This window comes from Amia ocellicauda, chromosome 2, assembly GCF_036373705.1.
Source record: "Amia ocellicauda isolate fAmiCal2 chromosome 2, fAmiCal2.hap1, whole genome shotgun sequence".
Lineage (NCBI taxonomy): Eukaryota > Metazoa > Chordata > Actinopteri > Amiiformes > Amiidae > Amia > Amia ocellicauda.
In genome coordinates, this window is record NC_089851.1 from 50,579,190 (window position 1) to 50,598,745 (window position 19,556).

Sequence of the window (19,556 nt, forward strand, 5' to 3'; positions counted from 1 at the left end):
CAATTACAACTTGTGGACTACATCTCTGCTTTTTGAAAGGGCAATTCCCTCCGCAGTGAAGCACAAAGGCTTAAACAGATTAGGGAGCAAACAAGAAGGAACAAACTGCAATTCCATTTGTTTTCAATGAAATGTAATTGCCGGGAGATGCTCTGTGTGTTCCTGCAATTATTAAAAGTAGATGAATTTCAAGAAAAGGCGCAGCTCATTCGCTCTCACATCAGCCTCGCCATCAATCACAAGCTTCAGCAAAAGAGGGTATCGACACTTACCTTGACATGCCATCCCCTGAGATTCTGCTAGTCCTTATTAAAATTGTAGCTGCTGCCCCCCTGAACATTATAACAGATTTCAGGTAAGACAGCACTAAACACATTTTGTTGCAATCTGTGTCTCTGTTGTGTCCCAAAATGTTGTGAAAGAGTTTGATACAGTTATATACATTCCCTGCTCAAAAATATTCATTGACCTGAATCCTACCTCTCACAGCTTGCTAAGTACTACATATATTACATTACTTTAGCAATGTTTCTGATTAACACTAAGAGGTTAAAAATTGAGTATTTATAGCATTGTGGTGCTCAGCCATAATGACCAATTTGTGTTCTCATCAATAAAGGTCTAAGTGTGCATTATTTATAACATCAGAGGATGAGTTTATCCGCAGTGATTTGTTTTGATAGTGTCAAAATCAAAGTTTGCACATGCAAACTTATTTCAGTTCTAAAAATCAAGTGTGCTAAATGAAAATGCCCAAAGCCATTGCACTTGTATTCAACCGAGGAAGGTTCTTGTTTCTTCAAATTGAACAGAACACAAAGGGGTGTTGTGTTCTTTCAGCACCTACAGTACATGGTACTATGTGCATTTTTTTGCTGCAGGCTTCAAGGACATGCATTGTTCCTGTAGATCCACTGCAACTGTAATATTTGTTTAATCATATTCAGAAGAGGAAAAAGTCTGCAAATGTGCACATTAATTAAAAATTATGTTTAAAAATGATTAAATAGCATATCTTTCACATCTTTCCTAACTTAAAAACTCAGAAGATTGTTGTATTTAATGTGGTATGAAGGAACACTTGTTAGAAAATCTATTCCAGAATGTTGCCAAGTCCGTGGCTCTTCATAAATGCGGTTTGTTTCAGTTCAAGCTGGCAGGTATTCAGTCCCAGACTACACGACCCCCGGTGTCTACTGTTTTTCACCTTTTTACTGAATTCTTCATCACTTAGGCTATTTGAACCCTTTTTAATCAAACTGTTAGCTTACTCATCTTTAGCGGTTTTCTGCTCTTAAGCGCAAAGGTGAGCATTCATATCACATACTGAGGTTTAGAAAACACCTTGCTTGGGTGTATCATTTTCTGGAACCTCAGCAGTCTGGGGAAGAATTATCCTGTTTGTAACGGTGTTTGTAAATTACATAAAGAGAAAGAGAAGTTAAGATAATGAGGATCAAAACAACATTAAAGGCACAACAGAAGAATTCCCTATAGGTTGTTTCTTTGGCATTCCCCAAGGGATGACCATGTTAATAGTTTTCTTACCGATTGTTTATTTTGTATTGTATGTGAAATGCAACTTGTCCAATATTGGGTCAAATCATTCAGAGCCCTTTGCTTTTGAGCATTGAGACCCACCACGTTTATTTGTCTTGTTTATTTTCACATTAAGGAAGACGCTAGCTGTAGCTTGTATTAAGAGGTTGTAGTTTGTATATAAGTAGTTGGTTTGTCACTCTGGTTTATGAAACATGTAATATGCTTTGGGCATCTGTTTCACAAAATCTGGCTGTGCTGATGTTAATAGCACTTTAGTGATGCGATTCCTGCTTTTCTTCACCTTCTGTCCAGTCTGGCCTTGTGAATATCAGTGTGTAGGCATTACCCGATGTGCTTTAGTGATACAGTTTTATTGTAAAACACAGAGCCTCAGGGGTGTGTTGTCACTGTGAAGATCCATTGTATAAAACTTATTCTGGTATCTCTATATATTTATGTACATTTGCCAAAAAAAGGTTGTATGACTTACAAAGCACTGCTTAGAAATATAGCTGTACAGGGAGCAGGAAGCAGAATTAGGATTGCTAAATGTTTGGAAGTAATAATAATATAAACAGTGCATTTCTGAGAACATCTAATTAACAGTTCAATTAAGGCTTCAGTATTGACCTAAGAGCTGAGTTGGAAGTAAAACCAGACGCAGGACAGTGAGACCAGTGAGGCAGGAGCAATTTCATGTTAATAAAGTACACAAGCAGATCCTCAGAGAAGGCAGGGCTTGAATTTGCTCATAATGGCTCATTAACCTGCTGTCCTCCTGAGGTCACTATAGAAATGAGCTTTGCATTGCCCCTCCTGTGGTTCCTTTCAGGCATTTCTCATGCAGGGAGCCCTCGGCTACACAGACAACATTCTTCACATTTCCCACTCTTGTGCAAAAGCAGGAGTGGATATTAATGAAGCTATTTTGTTCCATCTTTGAGTTGCAGCGCTACACTGAAGCCTCAGGCTGCACTTCTAGGCCCGAGGTGCAGATCCCACAGGCTCTGAGGAGGACTCTCCTGTGGGGATTCTCAGCTTATTTGTGAAAAGAACCTTAAAAGGAACAGAACCTCTTTAGTGTTGAACAAGATTTCATTGGAGCATTCAAACCCTGCGATAATATGAAAAAACGATTTCCTGGATTCATTTGGGGAAAAGAAAAGAAAAATTACATTTTAGCACAGCAATAGAAAGCATGAACAAATTAATTTCCAGCCTCCCTGTAAGATCAACATTCGTGTATAGAGATAGATTAGAAAGATAGATACATGGATGGATAGAGTTATAGATTAGATAGATAAATAGATGGATGGATGGATGGATAGATGGATAAACAGATATATGCCCCAAATGGGCAGATGGAATGCTCAGATCTTAATCTGCATTTCGATTTTAGATTTCTGATTAATTGTTGAGCAGAATGCATTGTGTGCAAAATGGAAAAAGACACAGATGGAAGCGATAGCCCAGTAAAGCTGATTTCACTTGATGACACAAGAGAAGAAATGTCACCTCTAGGCTCCAATTGACTGATTTTTTGTTTTTATTGTTTTTTACAGGTGGATATCAGTATTTCTGGCCACTCAAAAGCTAGATGTGCTTTTTGATTGTAGGTAAGACTGACGATAAATACATAATTTAATAATAATTTAAAAATATATATACAAAACTGGCTAGAAATGTACTTCCAGGAGCTTGTACGGATGTGGGTATATTATCAACATCCTCAATGTATGAAATGCCAAAGGATTAACATTAACATCATACAGAATTAAACATCACACACACAATATACATTAAAAAAAGCATCTTTCTTTTTTATTTCTTTTTTATTGTTTTGGACAAAAAAAAAGCTGACTATCAAGTACTACATGCAGATTACGTAATGACATGTCAAACAAACACATTCTACTCACATTTTTTTGTTTTGTTTTTTAAAACTCACCTCTAGATGGTAAACAACATGTAGAATACTACCTTCAAAGAGCTACAATCAGATGAAATCCGACAAAAATCATTATCTTTAGGTTCCGTCTGTGGTTTTATTGAAAGATTTCAATGAATGTTAGGCATTAACCCTTTATCACCTTGCTAAACATGTAGTCAAGACAGGGCGCCATATTGCCTTTTTTTAAATTTCCCTACAACTTATGTTCCACACAGTAATACATTCTTATTTATTAATTTATTTGCCTGACATTTTAATTGTGGGTTACCATTTATATCGTTTTTACTGGAGCAGTCTGGGTAAAGTACCTTTGCACTACCTGCCTTTGTATCGATCTTAAAAAAATCAGATCGATACACTATTACTACTTGTGTTTGGAACTGAACATAGAAATGTTCTGCCTGGGTTGGGGCTCAGGGGCCAGCCATTGCTCTTGGAACATCACACACAACTTGGTGATTTCTAAAGACAAAATATCCTCGTTTTCATAGTTCTCACATCTGTAAGCACTACCAAGTCACATTTCAGGGGTTGTTGCTAATTTCAAACTAAGGCCTGTTCAGATATTGATACAGTGCTGGAGTTAGAAAAAAAAGTAAAAAAAAATAAATAAAAAAAACGGTAGTGCTCCAATGTAACTTACAAAACTGCCCAAAACAGCATTTCATTAGGTTTAAACTACTCCACAGAACACAGATACACAAGTCATGCGATATGCAGTGTCTAGAATAAAAAAGAATAAAATAACAATATTAATAATTATTATTATAATAACAACATAAAAACAAACAAAAGCTATGTATTTTCCCCCAAACATTTAAATTATTAACTAGTCAAACACAGTGTGTTCTATTTATTGTTTTCCATATTAAAGACAAACTGTAAACATCTTCACCTTCCCTGGCTCATGCCTCATTCATTTAAAACTGCATTTTGGTGTTCAGCTGCATGGCGTCTGCATAAAAATCTGGTGAAGTTGTTGAGTGTTCCCAATAAACAGCACATTCCATGAGTGAAGCAGAAGTCTATAACATTACCATGAGATTCAAGGTAGGACGCTACTGTCTTCAGAACAAAGCATAAAAAAGGAGAAAACAAATTATATATGTAACAACAAAAGCTGCATTTTTGTGTCATTTTCCTTCAAACAGTCTGATGCTGTTAAAAACTTTGCTGGCTGGCAACAGCAGACACTTTTGAAATGTTCAAAGAAGGAAAGAAAAAATAAGGCCCCTGAAATAAATATCTTCATTCTTCTTTTTCCCAGAAAAAAAATAATTATAATTGAAAAAACAAAAAAACGAAAACGAGAGACGAAACAAAAAACAAAAAGAAGTATTCCACATGGTAAGAAAAAGTATCAAAAACAGAGCTACACCATCCTGGAAGAAGTGTCTGACGTGAAGTGTCCCAGATTCTGCTTTTGCCGACGCCCCCTGTTGTTTTTGGGACATTTTCTGCAAAAAAGAAAAAAAATAAGATTATATAAATATCTTTACAACTTATTATCATTACATTTTGTTGCTCCTTTCTTCATTTTGCAGTGTTGCACATGTGCACTTAGTAACTATGGCAACTACTCAATCACAATGTCTAAGTAGTCTAACAGGCTTTAGATTTGAGGTATTTCATTAGTGGGACCTGTAGATGTTGTTATATAACAGCAAACAGAAGCCCTGAAAATCAGGACCTGCAATAAACCGAGTTACAACACTCACTGGAAATGGGGATTGGTTTGTAACGACTGTACTAAGTGGGCTATTGCACTCATTCTTGCAGGTCTTGATATGATTTGCTAATTGAATCTGGTGAATAAGTCAATACATAAATAATTTTAATACTAGACGTGGAAGATATGTATCCTGATTTGGAAAACCGAATTCTGCAAAGTGATAAAAAAATCAAGCAGAAGGTCGAGCACTCCCTAATCTGAAAATACTACACGAGGATATAAATACCTCATTTTGTGTTTTTCCTTCTGATGTGAACCCTGAGTTGGAAATGGAGGTCACCATTGGAGGATCAAGTGACAACATGCTAGCTTTTTACATTGAGTCACAAGAGAGGAAGTCATTGTTATAGCATTTCTTTAATGAATGAACAGCTTCAGCTGTGATCCTACGTGTGTAACTACGTGTGACAAAGCCCTTTCGGAGGAACTAAAATGTTTGACACAAAAGTCACTTTCCCCCCCACCGCTGTTTCTTTCTCTTTCTTGTGAGCTACTGAAGCAGTGATTGTGTAATTACAGGGAAATGGACTGAATCCCTGTGGTATTATGAAATTACCTCAAGGGAAGAAGATCGCCTTTCACAAAGCCATTTTTGTGTAGCTACACAATTCTTGCAGTGATAGCGAAAAATACATTGAGCGCTGCACATTTCACACTTGCCCAGGGCTAGGCGGTTTGGAGGTTCTGGTGCTTGTAATTGACTCCAATGCATTAAAGCATATAAATCCCCTATATACCACAGCTTTTAAGCTGTCCAGAAATATATACTTCACATTTATTCACCAGGTGTTAGAACACAATGATGTTTGACTTTATAATCTACTTCTGTCGTCGTGGAAGGAGAAGAGAGAAGAGAAGAGCAGAGTGGAGTTGAGTGTAATATGTTGAGTGTTGAGTGTTTATCATGTGTCTGGTCCTGCATGCTTGTTTGTTCACTCATTTTTTTCTGTTTCTTCTTTGCCCCCTGAAAGAAGATTGGGTAGCATAGCTGTAAATGCCTAAAGCGGACGGAAAACAGAAGTAACACTCACCACGCAACCTAAGCATTCAAAGCACGGCGGCCTCTGCTGCTTTTGTAAGGCAGAACCAAGAAATCAGCATCATCCAAAATGATCCTTAAATACTAATGGAGCTGCGACCTTTGACCTCATAGCGCTCCATATATAACATGCTGTCTTTTCCATCAGCCACTCTGCACAGCCCCAACACCACAGAGGCAAGAGGGACTATATTTATAAGCGTGTGAGAGAGAAAAAGAGCTGGAGCTTTATTTTAGACCTGGTTCATTACATCAAACAGAGTATTTCACCTCCATGGCGCCACCCAACTGCCCGCAGTCATCCAGGGCCTTATAATTGCCCGGCCACAAGGGGATATTAGTATGGACTGGAGTCGCTAGTGTACAGGTGCTTTCCCTTTTGTCTTTTTCTTCTTCTCCTTCTCCTCTGCATCCTTTTCCACTTGCAAATATTGTGATATACTGTAACAATTTTAAGTCACCTTAGATATGGGCGTCTGCTAACAAATATAATAAAAATAATACAAAATTGTGGAATGGCTGTGTTGCTTTTTAATGACTTAAAATAAATGCTTGTCACCTCTGCCTTTCCTTTGCTGCTAAGAGAACATCCCATTTATGCATTTCAAATGTAACCTCATGACACCTGAGCACCACTCCGGCACGCACCTTGTGATGCACATCACCACAGCGACGATGATTGCAATCTGCACAGCTCCGATGATGGCAGCGATGAGGACATAGTGTAGTTTCTGGCCACTGGGCACCACGTACAGGATGTTGAAGTCCTGGGTCTCATCACACTGGGGGCCCTTGTATCCGGACTCACACCTGCGAGAGAGAAGACAACACTTTTTTAGCTCTAATGGATTTACTACCTGCTAAGCTTATTTATGTTACCTAACTGTTTTGCCATTGCAGGTTGTCCCTCACTTATTAAATGTGACTGCATGTGTAAAAGACATTTTCTTCTTTTTAAGTTCAAATAACTTTGTTTTCTTCTTTTTATCAATTCAAGCAGTCATTAAGCAATTTTGGGGGGAAAAAGTGTGTGGAATAGCTCACTGTCTAGCAAATCAGCTTTTGTTGCTATGAATTGCAAATCAACACATTTGAAGAGGTTGAATTTACACCATTAAAGCACAGCAGTCTAGAGCATTTTAAAAGAAACACTGAATTTCTTTGAATTTCTGCTGTGAATTTAATGCTCCGCCTCTGACGCCTAACCTCAGTGATTCACATCAGTAAAAAAATGCTATTTGATTTTGCAGAATTTGAATAATGTCAGGGCCATTTTTAGCTATGCCACAGAATCAAGGTGAAGACGATTTTCCTCACACTGGACTCCGGCAGTGGAGAGACCAGATTATTTAAACCAAACACTAAATTAATACATTTGAAACCAAGGACAATGACAACACATTTGTGATTTTAGTTATTTTAAGGTAATATTATCCAGCTCATATTTCAAATTATCTGTTTATTATAGCTCTAGGGAATTTCTTCGCCAAACTCTGCATTTACATGTAGGCTCTAGAATCTTTATTGACATTTCCTGTAATTTGCTTGATTATGCGGTGTGGCCAAACCCTCATGATGCCAGGACTGAAAAAGGAGTCCATGCAGACAAACCACACAGGACAGACTGCAGCAGCACCGACACAGTAATCTCCTCAAGCATCTTCCCCGAGTAATTGGACCTCTCGCCACATGTACGCTCAATTAGCTTAGACTGCTGCAGTCCTTCAAATGCAAATTTCACTTTACCTTCTAATAGGGGAATAAATAATGAGGGCCATTTTAATGGTCAGGGAATCCAAACCCACCCCCTTCCTTTCTTACGTTATTAATTTGCACATGGTTTGAAAAGGTAGCTACACTTGTGTGGAAACCCAGAGCCAGGGTTTAATTGAGATACAAGCCATCATTTTGTTTCTAAGATGTTCCTGTAAGCTGCCTGCTGTGTGAGTCACCTGCTACTACTACTACTACTACTACTACTACTACTACTACTACTACTACTACTACTACTACTACTACTAATAATAATAATAATAATAAAATTCTTACTGGCAGGAGGCCATGTTGTATTTAATTTCACATTTTCCATGGATACAGAAGCCATCGTAGTTGTTTGAACAGGGCACCGGGACGCCTGCATAGACTCCATCGCCTTGGCCTCCAGTGTCTGCAATGCAATCACACACACATTCAGACCAACAACAGCAACATCCACTTTACTCCTAAAAGGAGAACAGTTATTGCACAGTGCGTAGGATGGAAACCTTGGTAAATGGCTTATCGTTTCCTATACATTGCTATGATTTTTACATGAAGCAATCTTAGAATCTTTACACTAGTGAGCTTTTCAAGGCTCAATTTGATTGTGTATTATCTCAGATGCCAAACTTATTCTGTTTAACTACAGTGCAATGCAGTTTTTTTTCCATTAATTATAATCTGTTTTTTTTTTATTGTAAAAACACCCTATTGTATGTATTCTATCGGAGAGAGAGTTGAAGGTTGTACATTGTATGACTGGACCTGTCAACTGGTATCTGTATCCTGAATCTCTACACTGGGTCACTCAGCCTTCAGCCTACACCCCCCCCCCCCCCCAGTCCCCAAGATAGATTTAAACAGCTGTCTCCTAGATAATGAACAGAAATAGGGCACCACATTACTAAAGCCTTTTTGTATTCATCTCATTTACATAATTCAAATGCTTGCTCTTCTATTAGACATACAAGATAATAACTGCATCTTAATTAATATCATCCATGGCTTCTCTGATCATGAAAAACTAGGAGGATTGTCTTGTGTTTTCATTGTGGGTTTATTTAGAAGGTTTTTACGCTTTTAGCATAAAAAGTGTCAGAAATGGATAAAGAGACACACGCTTATAGATTTGCCAATGTTTGGATAATATTGCTGACAACTGAAAAAAAAGGAAACCCTTAAACTCGGGAGGGGGCCAGTGTCTGTGCGTGGCAGTTTCAAAGGACCACACATGACTGCGGAAGACAAACTGTGAGCTTCAGCTGTCCTGCAGTTTACTAAATAGGGACGGTATTAGAAAGTCATCTACAAGGGGGGTGAGTTTCCACACAAGAACAGCTGCCATTTACTGTTCGCACCCTCTGACACAGTCACAAATGCACGCAAATCAAGCATGGCTGCACTATTATAATAATAGCACAACCATATATATGTATATGTACATACAGAATAAATCATTTAAACATAACAGATGCACAAGTGATTCGCAGCTAATTACTAATTACTACTTAAATATATGCAATGGCAGCCCACTCGAGAAGTGAGGAGGGATAATTATCAATGGTCTTTCAGATTCTTCCTTTAGACTGGTCTTCCTTTATCCAGTCAACCCACTCATATAGTACCATTTCCATTAATCAGTCTTGTGATGACAAGTGTCTCTAAAACAGCACCTCACAGCCTGAAATTGGATACTTCCAAAGCCATGGACAACCTCATGAAAATATGAAAATACGTAAACTGGAACATAAAGGATCCCTCATAGGAAATTGTAAAACACCTCAAATGTGCCAGGCTTTGCTGTTCTTACCTGAGAGATCGGGCTTGTATGAACTCCCCTCATCCTTCTTGCCCATTTGCACTTTATAATCTTTATCTGAGAAGAAATACAGAGATGGTGAGTAAAAAGTGAAGAATTGTGATTTAAAACAAAAAAACAACAACAACAACAAAAAAACCAACCAACATTATTTTGTTTTGCACAATCCCCGTCAAAATTTTCCTCCCTAGTTTTTACCCTATATATTACTATGGATATAAATCTAATAATTGTAAAGTGAGTAATGAATGTCTGACAGGAAACACAGGTCTGCATCATCATGATGAGCGAAGTAAATACATAGAAACTCCTTATCCAGTATATTTGGCACCAAAAAACATGGTCAGCATTTATAATTTGCATTACTATAAAGTTCACTTCTTAATAAAAGAGCAGTTGGATTTGACCTTTAGGTGATTATGCCCAATTACCGTCAAAATATGTATTAATTTCCCTACATAAAATTTGCTAAATGAGAAACATGTACTGTTATAAAGGTCACATTGTTATACTCAAATTTAATTACAATGAATGGTGTGTAACCCACACATGTATATGTGTTTGCAATTTTTTTAAATGATGCTTCCAATTAAAATGCAGTTAGAAGAGTTCTGATTCTTTCAAAGTTGAAAATGACAGATCACACAAATGCAATATAACAGCATGCATCTACGTAACCATTGGCAATCAGACAACAGAAAACTTCAGGATGGAAAGCCCACTGGGCTGTAAATCAAGGAAAAAGACTAATTCAGTTCATTTCCTGAGATTCACCATCAACAAAACAAAAAGCCTGCTAATTAATAGAGGTGGTACTTAATGCCTGCCACATTTATAATCTAAGCAAGACAACGTACAAGAAAGTTAATGACTTAATTTGAGTGTCCTTCAGCACAGAGAAAGCCCCCTGGTCCTGTTTACACTCTGACTCTGCCTTGCGAAGCAAAATTAATTGGAGATCTGCAGCTTGAGTCTGCGGGGGCCGTGCTGCAATACGACAATGTGAGATTGTGTCCTACTGCACACTGCATCACTCTTTTGGTGTTGTTCAAATACATGATTTATTTATGAGATGATAACCTGGCCTTCAAATTAAAGTCACTAGGAAGGGAGGGGGGGTGTTAACATCTTCAGCTCCCAAACTTGTGACAGACCATCTGAAGTACAGAGCTATAGGTGAGATTTTGAGGATAACCCTGTAGCCCTGGTCTTGTGGTTTTCATTTGCACCAAAGCTCTAAATGACTTTTAAAGACAATTGTACTTCTCTACTCATATTTAAAGCCCCCCATTACATCCTCAGGTCGATGGCTCTCCAGGACCAGGGCTGCACCCTTTTGCCTAAGGTGTAAGGGATTGTACTGAGATGTCAAGAGGCGTCACATGGTTTTATTGTGCCAAGATTTCTTGTCAAAAAGGAGCAGTGGCCATTAACAGTTCTCTCAGTGCTCTGACCGACATAGTAATTAGCGTAGTTCAGTATGAGCTTTGTCATGAGCAACCTGTGAATGGAGCTAGAGCAATTTTGGAAACAAATTGTACCTTTATTTTTATCCTTTCCAAATGTCTCTCAGGCCTAACCTGTCACTTGTTCTAATGTTTCAATTACAAAATCAATAGGTTTCTCCAAAGCATACTGGTTTAATAAGCAGCAGCAAAAGGTCACTTACACAACTGGACAGTTTTCCAAAAGCAGGAAAGCAAACCTCAGCCATATAAAGGTAAAGGCATTACTGTATAACAGTAGTGTATGTCACCTTGGCACCTGTCACTGGTTTTAACTACAGACAAGGGTAGAAAATACTACCTCTCTCTCTGTGTTTAGTATACAGGTAAAAAGACCACTGAAAGGACAAGTTTAGATGCCTCTTGGCTTCTGACAAAATTCAATTCACATTCTCACATTCACTCTTTGCAGAATTTAACAGCTTCCTTACAAGACTTACAACCCCATAACTCCCCTGAAGTCGTAATATAAGTCATAAAGAGTCAATACCCTTTTCTTTCAACAGGGAGGATATAAAACTCAGACGGAAGACAGCAGGGTTAAGAACTGGCTAATATCTGGTAGGCCTGGCTCAAGGAAAGTCTTCCAGTCGCTAACATGCAGCAATTTGTATTGTTAGTTATTGACTGCTGGTTAGATGTAAGATTAACTCCACTAGCTTGTGAATTCTTAAAAGTGAACCTGGTTTGGTATAAAAATAATACAAAACTTTGTGACTCTATTCACTAAGGCCTTCAAATGTTAAATAGTTGCTTTGAGTATTTTAAATAAACCTTTACAATGAGGCTTCTTACTTGATTTTTATATCAGTTAATGGAAGATTTATCCTGATGGTTTGCTGAATTGATATCCTGTATGCAAACTTTAAGATAACTATCAGTGCAGATGTTTTGTGTTTTGTACTGCATGAACTAGTTGCTGCTTTAAAAAGCCCAAAATTTGAAATCTTAAATATATATATATATATATATATATGATCAGGTTTTATGCTTGGTTCTTAAAAATAATTGGCTTCATTAAGAGCTACGCAAGCAGAATGGAATATGGTTTAATTCGTTCTTTTCACAGACTGCATTTTTCTATCACACAGTCACAGGCAGAGAGACAAAGACACAGAAAAAAGCTGAATGTTGCAACTGGAAATCACAGCAGCAGTGCGATCCAAACAGATGACTGCTGAATGTAGTGTCAATGCACTTCCTGCTAGCATTGTGCCGCAGGACAATGCATTGCTCAGAGTGGGAGGGGCATTGCAAGAGGTGACTGTTTAACAGGCCTGTCATCCTCAGAGTACTCGTTTAACCAGCCCTTTCATCAGCATCCGTCATCAGAGTCTATCAAAAGTGGCAGTCAAAACCAGAAACATCTGTCTGAGAAGTGAACACGTACTGGTGAAAGTCCCAGGGAAAAGCATGCTTGGATGGGCTTGTGAAGAGAAACAGACTGTTCCAAATTGACAGATTCACTCATTAGAGAAAGCATGGCTAGACTTCCAGCCAAGATAGTGGTGAGGTTTGTAGAAAAAAACAACATGGGTAAAAGTGGATTTTAATGAAAGTGGGGAACAAAAGTATATAGTTAAAAACAATGAAGAGAGGGGGTAAAAAAGGCAAACAAATAGGCCAACATGCTGAATATAAAAAACATATTTAGCAATGACAGGCAGAATACACACTCCAGTGACAGTATTCATCCATGTTTAATGATTATTCCTTTCTGGGAGTGCATTTGCAGTGAAACCATTTAAGCCTGCGTCCATCGCTTCCTCATTGTTTTATGCAGCGGGTGCTGTTTAATGTCATTTCCCCCCCATATTGCTGGCAAACCCAAAATGCCCTGTGGTCTCCAGCAGCCCAATTTGTGTCTGATGGTTTTGTGAGTGAGGGAAGATACATTAACGGAACAGGGTAGCTGTGCTTGACAGTTGCTTACTGTATGTAAAGCCGTTGGCACAGAAAAGGCACAGATGACTTTAAATAATTGTCAAGCAAGATACTTTAATATGCCTGCCAACGAGTAGGCATTGCTAGGAGATACAGGGGTACTGGTGAGATTTTTGACCTGAAGTCAAAGCCGGGTGCCATCAAATTTTGGGTAGTAATAACCTTACAGCTAGTAATGACTGCTTTATAAGAAAGCGGGGAACCAAAACTGAATTAATAAAAAGCCAAGGAAAAACACTGCAGTGAAAATACTGGAGGAGAGACAGTTAACAGCTTGCAGGAAGGTTTCATTCACAACACAACTGCAGCCTCAGTGAGCACTTGCTTATTGAGACAAACCAGCAGAAAGGTCAATGAGATGATTTTCTTTTTTTCAGTGAGTGAACACAACCTGTGGGCTATAGTGGCTGAGGAGCTGACATTGGCTGGGAGAGTTTTCTGGTGGGGGAGACACGGGCTTCATTAGTGTGCCAGGGACGTCAGCGCAGCTTCTGCTCCTTTGGAAATTACACTCACAGCACCCGCAAAAACACCCCTCTCTTCTACATGAACTGCCTTGACTTGGAATCTAAGAAATTATCTAACGCCAGCAAAAACACAACTTAATACAAATGCCCCCTGCAGTCCTTAGTGCTATGTTGCTCACTTGCCGGCTGTACAACGCAAGGGAAAACATTTTCAGACGCTAACATGCTGAGATAAAGTGCTACATTTCTAGATTCTCAGTTCTTGGCATGACATGGCACTGCCACACTTCAAAATCATAGTATTCTTTTATGGTCATCCCCATAACGAAGACAAGCACAAAGCCAGACAGTTGACAAATAATATTTACTGTATCGGCTCTGCTGTGAAAAAAAGTGAACTGCAGGATTGGGACACATTTATTTGTCATTTTTTTCAGGGCTCTGGTAGGTTTTCAATTCTCTCCATACAGTCATGCGCTCATGTTCTTGCTACATTCCAACCTAGCCCTCAAACTTTTAAAGAATTCATCTTAACCTATCAATATCATATTCAATGCCATTGCTTTCATCCTTTTGCATAAATGTGGAATCTCAAGGCAAATATGAAACTATTTATAAAAGGAAAGACTCTTAAAGCATCACAGAATGTGACCTTTAGCACAGATGAAACAATGGTACAGATTAGAATACCTTTCTTCAAATTTCTTTAAGGTATTTAATTAATAGTTTTATATAAAACATTTAAATTCATATATGAGTCACTCTAAAATCCTTATATAACAAAGCAATGTTGACAACAGGAAGAACTTAAAACTAGTATATCATTTTCAGTTTAATTTTAAAGAATTTTTCAAGTAAAGGACATGTTTAGACTCATAAATGTTTTATTTTCACATTGATGGGCCCCATTCTACACACTGATAAAATGGTGGAATTTAAAAGGCAAAAAAGCATATCAAAGACATGCAATGTCAACCCTGTTTGATATATGAAATATCCTTTTTAAATGTACATTTATTTTTTTGTTACAATAATTGCACAACTTCTAAATGCTAATATTTATTTATACAATCTACAAAGCTAAAAGCTGCTGTTATCTACACAGCTGTGCAGAATGACAAATGTGCTGGGAAATTAATTAATGTCAAATCAAATGGTGCACTTGAATCAGCAGTGACTGTGTAGTATATGAAAAAGGGTTTCTTGCACACTGTCTTAAGTTTGTGCCTTTATCCACAGCACTGCATGCAAAAGAGATCAACCTCACCCACTCATGTTCAGATACTTTCATTACATTATGTTTTTATGATTTATTATTAATCAGTGGTGCTTTACAAATAACATTATGTACATCTTGTGGCGACTTGCATATATTAAAGTATATTTAAACTCCTGGAGCATTGAAGAATTTTGCAGATTTGCATTTTGTTTTTTAATTATTATAATGAAAGCCTGATTGATCCAAGGGGTGGATCAAATCAGAACTTTGACCCATTGTCTAACAAAGGAAAGATTCAGAGAAACCTAACCTGTGGCTACAGAAATGTCAAGGTGCACTGAATGTTGATAATTACTGTTGGGACAAACAGCACACAGCTTCAGCACCAGACAAAGAAATGGTTGCCGCTGTCATAAGTCACATTTGAATGAGGATTCATCAGGCAATCTTCACTTTCAGCAGATGCAATAATACTGTATATGAAAATAAAATCTGTTTGATGTATTTATTGTTGGATGTATAATCTGTTTGTATTTTATGTGTTAATGTATTCATATATTCATAATAATAATAATGATAATAATAATAATAACTAGAAAGAAGCCAAAAACTAGACTAACTCATTAACGAAAAGGACAACATAAATGTGTAGCTTAGTCTTGACCCAGACAAGAATTATCGAGTTTGGTGGTTACATTTGTGGTTGTTAAGCAATGTGAAACACCAATCAGCAAATCCAAGAGGAAAAAAAACAAACAAAAAAACCACACAATTCAAAATTAAGTCTGCTATGCTGCCATGCAGAATCATTAGTCTATTTACAGTTACTCTACAGAAGAGGACACAGTCCTAAATGGCGAGGGAATAATAAAATGTATTTATCAGTGTATATTAAACAGAAAATTATCGGTGGCTTGACACACCAGGCTTTTGTAATACCCAGGCTTTATCTTTCCCCAGATGACACATTTCACTTGACATCATGTCTAGTTCACTTTAAAATTATGTCTGGGAGCAGAATGGATAAACGTGAGACACAGATCAATACATGTTCCTATTTCTATAAATTGGTGAAACATTTAGTTTCTTTTCATATTTGTTTCTGTCCCTAAACACACAGGATTTTGAACTACCTGAACCAGATATTGCTTCGTCCTCAAAATACATCCAGACTTCAGAACCTGTTGCTATACTACACAGTAATCATCTCGCAATGACACCCCTGGGAGATTGAGCAGCACGACTGCAATGGAGGTCAGGACCAAGCTGAAAGTCCGGAGCAGAGCCGTGATGTTTCTGTGCAGACGCGCCCAAGGAACTGTTTGTCTCCTGAACTGAACAAATAACTAGAAGGCCAGCTAAAGAAAAAGCGTCCACTCTTTTTCTTGTTCCACCACTTTTTAGAAGTTATGGTATGCTAAACCCAGTTTGTATGTCAGCAATGTAGATTTATGAATGTGCTATTAGAGTATGATTTACTTTCAACAGCAGGTTTATGACATATTAGAAAGTGGTTATTCGGAGTTAGTAACGGTTCTTCAGTGGAGATTGAGGATGAGAAGAAAAAACGTCACCCGGCTTCTTGACAGATTATTTTCAGTATTTTATAAGAGCACAGCGTTCGCACCATGTGTTACTGAGCCATCACAGAAGGAAAATAAGAAAGGAACTAAATGAAAGGAAGGTCTTGGGAAGAAGTGGTCTGATGATAAGGAAATAATGTGACACACAATCATAACATAGGCAACCTCTTTCTTTGACATCCCAAAGCCAACTCATAATGGCCTCCAAGGACCAATGTGCCACAGTAGCCACTTATTTTGTCCATCCATTACTTGTGCAAAAGACACAGACAGAGCACTTATGTTATTTTATTTTATTTCTTAACACTTTCTTAATCATACTTTTTCCTGAACAAGCTTTTCTGCTTCTGTGTTGTTAAAAAAAGATTTCTCTCCATCCCCACTAGCCCCTTCCCCCCACCCCCTGAGCTTGCTTTTCCACCCCCACAAGATTCACTAGAGAGATAAGCAGAAACATGTGGGGGGGGTTAATTTGATTCCACCAACTTGCTGCTGTGTTCAGTTAGGCCTCTGTAAAAACCCACAGATGAGAAAATAATTACAGGAAAGTTTCCTTGTCTATACATAGCTACACTACTGGATTCACTTTAAAGGGATTTCAAACATGCAAATGATGAACATCTGTTGAACAATACCAATGACAATAAAGACAGAGCTTGCTTTATATCATGTGTGCTATGCAGGCAATAACTATGACCATGACCAACACAAGTCAAACAATGGTCCAGCTTCCATCTGTGATGGATTATCATCCGAAGTGTTTTAATAATAGTTACAGGTTTCACGGGGAGAAAAGCCACTGAAAAAATCTGATTTGCTTTGCTTGGAAACAAAAGCAGGTTATCCTTTAAATAAATAAATATATCCGATTTTTACTATAGATTTGAAAGACAGGAAATAAAAAAAACAACAACTGAGTAATTGTTCTGTTTTGTGTCACAGGATAATCTTTGACATGATGGCTCAGAACAGGCTGATGTTTATGAGATGCCATGACCCATGCTGCTGGGTATCTGTGGACTTGCATGTTACACCCCCACATCACTGGGCTGGTGGCACAGGAGGAGAGAGTGAACAGGTCTGTGAGAGATATAGGGATTGGTCATTTCTTAAAGAGCAAGTGGTGCTGCAACTGAACCAGGGTGCCACATTAAGTGGGATCATTTGTAATGCTTTCGCCTCTTAAAATCTGCACTGTGAGCATTGTTTATATATGAGTCATGTTGGAATTCTGTGCATATATGTGTGTATATTTTTCTATGTGTTTATACCACTAGTAATTATTCTGACAAACTAATGTAATGCAGCTGTACTCTCTTCTTATTGTGCAATGTAGCTGCAACTGGACTCAAACACTAGGCAGTAACTTTTTTTTCTTCTTTTTGAAACCAAACTCAAAAGTATGTCTTTTGGAACAGAACCATAGGAATCTTAAATCTGTCTTCCACGTTGTAAGCAGCTGGAAGGCCCTTAACAAAACATGTAGGCTGACACACAGCCACACTCCCTTTAAAGAACATGTATACAAGAAAATAGGCTTCTTGTTGGTTTTAACCATAAACAGATATTATGCACATTTGCCATGAAAACATTAGCACTTTAAACATGCAAGTATAAGCAAGAAAAGATCATAAACATGCCAGGGTCAAATCACATGGAACAAGGTGGTACACTGGGTCTTATGAGGCTGTGTGGGTTACCCCAACATGAAAAGAAGGATTTTTTGTTTTTGCTTTTTGGAAACTACTTCTGGTGTAAGACAATAGTTATTTTTGCCTTGATTTAAAAATTGTCTTGACACCCCAATCAGAAAGCACAAGGAGATAGAATAGAATAATTTGCTTGCTTGTTATTCTGGCAAAGCGCTGCATCTTGGGCTGTTTACACAGGGCAATAACTGGTGGCCATTAATGTTTAATTTTATACTTGGCAACTTCTCAAAGCTGAATATTTTAAAGTAGACTATTCTGTAATTCTGTATTCTGTATTCTGAAAAGTAGACTAGTCTATTATCTTTATCTTAATTAAACAGAGATTAATTTGCTTCCTGTATGAAGACCCATTACTCTGTCATATTGCAAAAATCATTGGAAAAGAAATACCAATATTCATATCCATTACCTGGGCATCTTCCTAGATGCTTCACATCTATCTGTTCCTGCTTCATACAAGATGCCTCTCTGACCAGGCACGGATTGTTGTAGGAGTTGCCATCAGTTGCGCAGACAGGGTTTTCGTTATGTCCACTGCAGTCGATGTTGCATATGCACCTTTGCAAAAACGAGACAGGAAGAGCATTCAGTGTGCTGGCTTTTGAACAGGCAAAACAAAATAAGTGAAATGCCATCATGCTGCTGGTCTTTCTCGTATGCCTTTATTGATGTCAGAAATAAAATTAATTAATTTAAATGACCTTTGAGAACCAATAAAATTAATAATAATAATAATTATTATTATTATTATAAACAATATTGCCAATACATTTCTCTGGTATTTTTGTGTATGATAGGCTTGTTGTCAGGCTGCAATTTCTATTCTTCTACTTCTATTATTTGTACTTTTTCTGTCTGTATTTGCTGAAGTAAGGATGAAGAAACATTAAGAAAACAATTTAGTTCAATGTGCTGGTTAGCAGCTACATTTTCCCCCCAATTGCTTATTGATTTTGTATTATTGAGTTGAGGACGAATGGTGTGAACAGATGCAGTGAAATCAGCCTTCAGAGACAACACACTCCTCTCCATAAAGGGGTTATGTATTGTCATCCACATTCTGCACCATCCTGTTTAATCACAAGCTTTCAACAAACACATTCTTTAAATGATGGCTTTGCTTCCATGCATTTCAATTGAAAAAGACAGTGAACTGCAAATACAAATACCACTTAAGATGAATGAGGGTTTTAATGTATTTATTGTCCCTAGTTAAAATGTCTCTGGGCCTTTTCTAGCAAGTGTATATGAGGTGTTGAATGTTAAAGACTTACATAGAATATTT

The 19,556-nt window shown here is 37.7% G+C and overlaps 1 protein-coding gene across 1 annotated transcript in view; it reads right to left on the bottom strand.

Moving 5' to 3' along the window:
• Positions 1 to 3,337: 3,337 nt before the first annotated feature.
• The window catches only part of tmeff1a (transmembrane protein with EGF-like and two follistatin-like domains 1a), a 65,006-nt gene continuing 48,787 nt past the window's right edge, over positions 3,338 to 19,556 (bottom strand). Inside the window, exons 6-10 of the mRNA XM_066687687.1 lie at positions 18,681 to 18,829; positions 9,833 to 9,898; positions 8,314 to 8,431; positions 6,913 to 7,074; positions 3,338 to 4,950 (exon numbers count right to left, since the gene is read on the bottom strand). Coding sequence (XP_066543784.1) covers positions 4,866 to 4,950; positions 6,913 to 7,074; positions 8,314 to 8,431; positions 9,833 to 9,898; positions 18,681 to 18,829 — 580 coding nt within the window. The 3' untranslated portion in view covers positions 3,338 to 4,865. The remainder of the gene's footprint in view (positions 4,951 to 6,912; positions 7,075 to 8,313; positions 8,432 to 9,832; positions 9,899 to 18,680; positions 18,830 to 19,556) is intronic.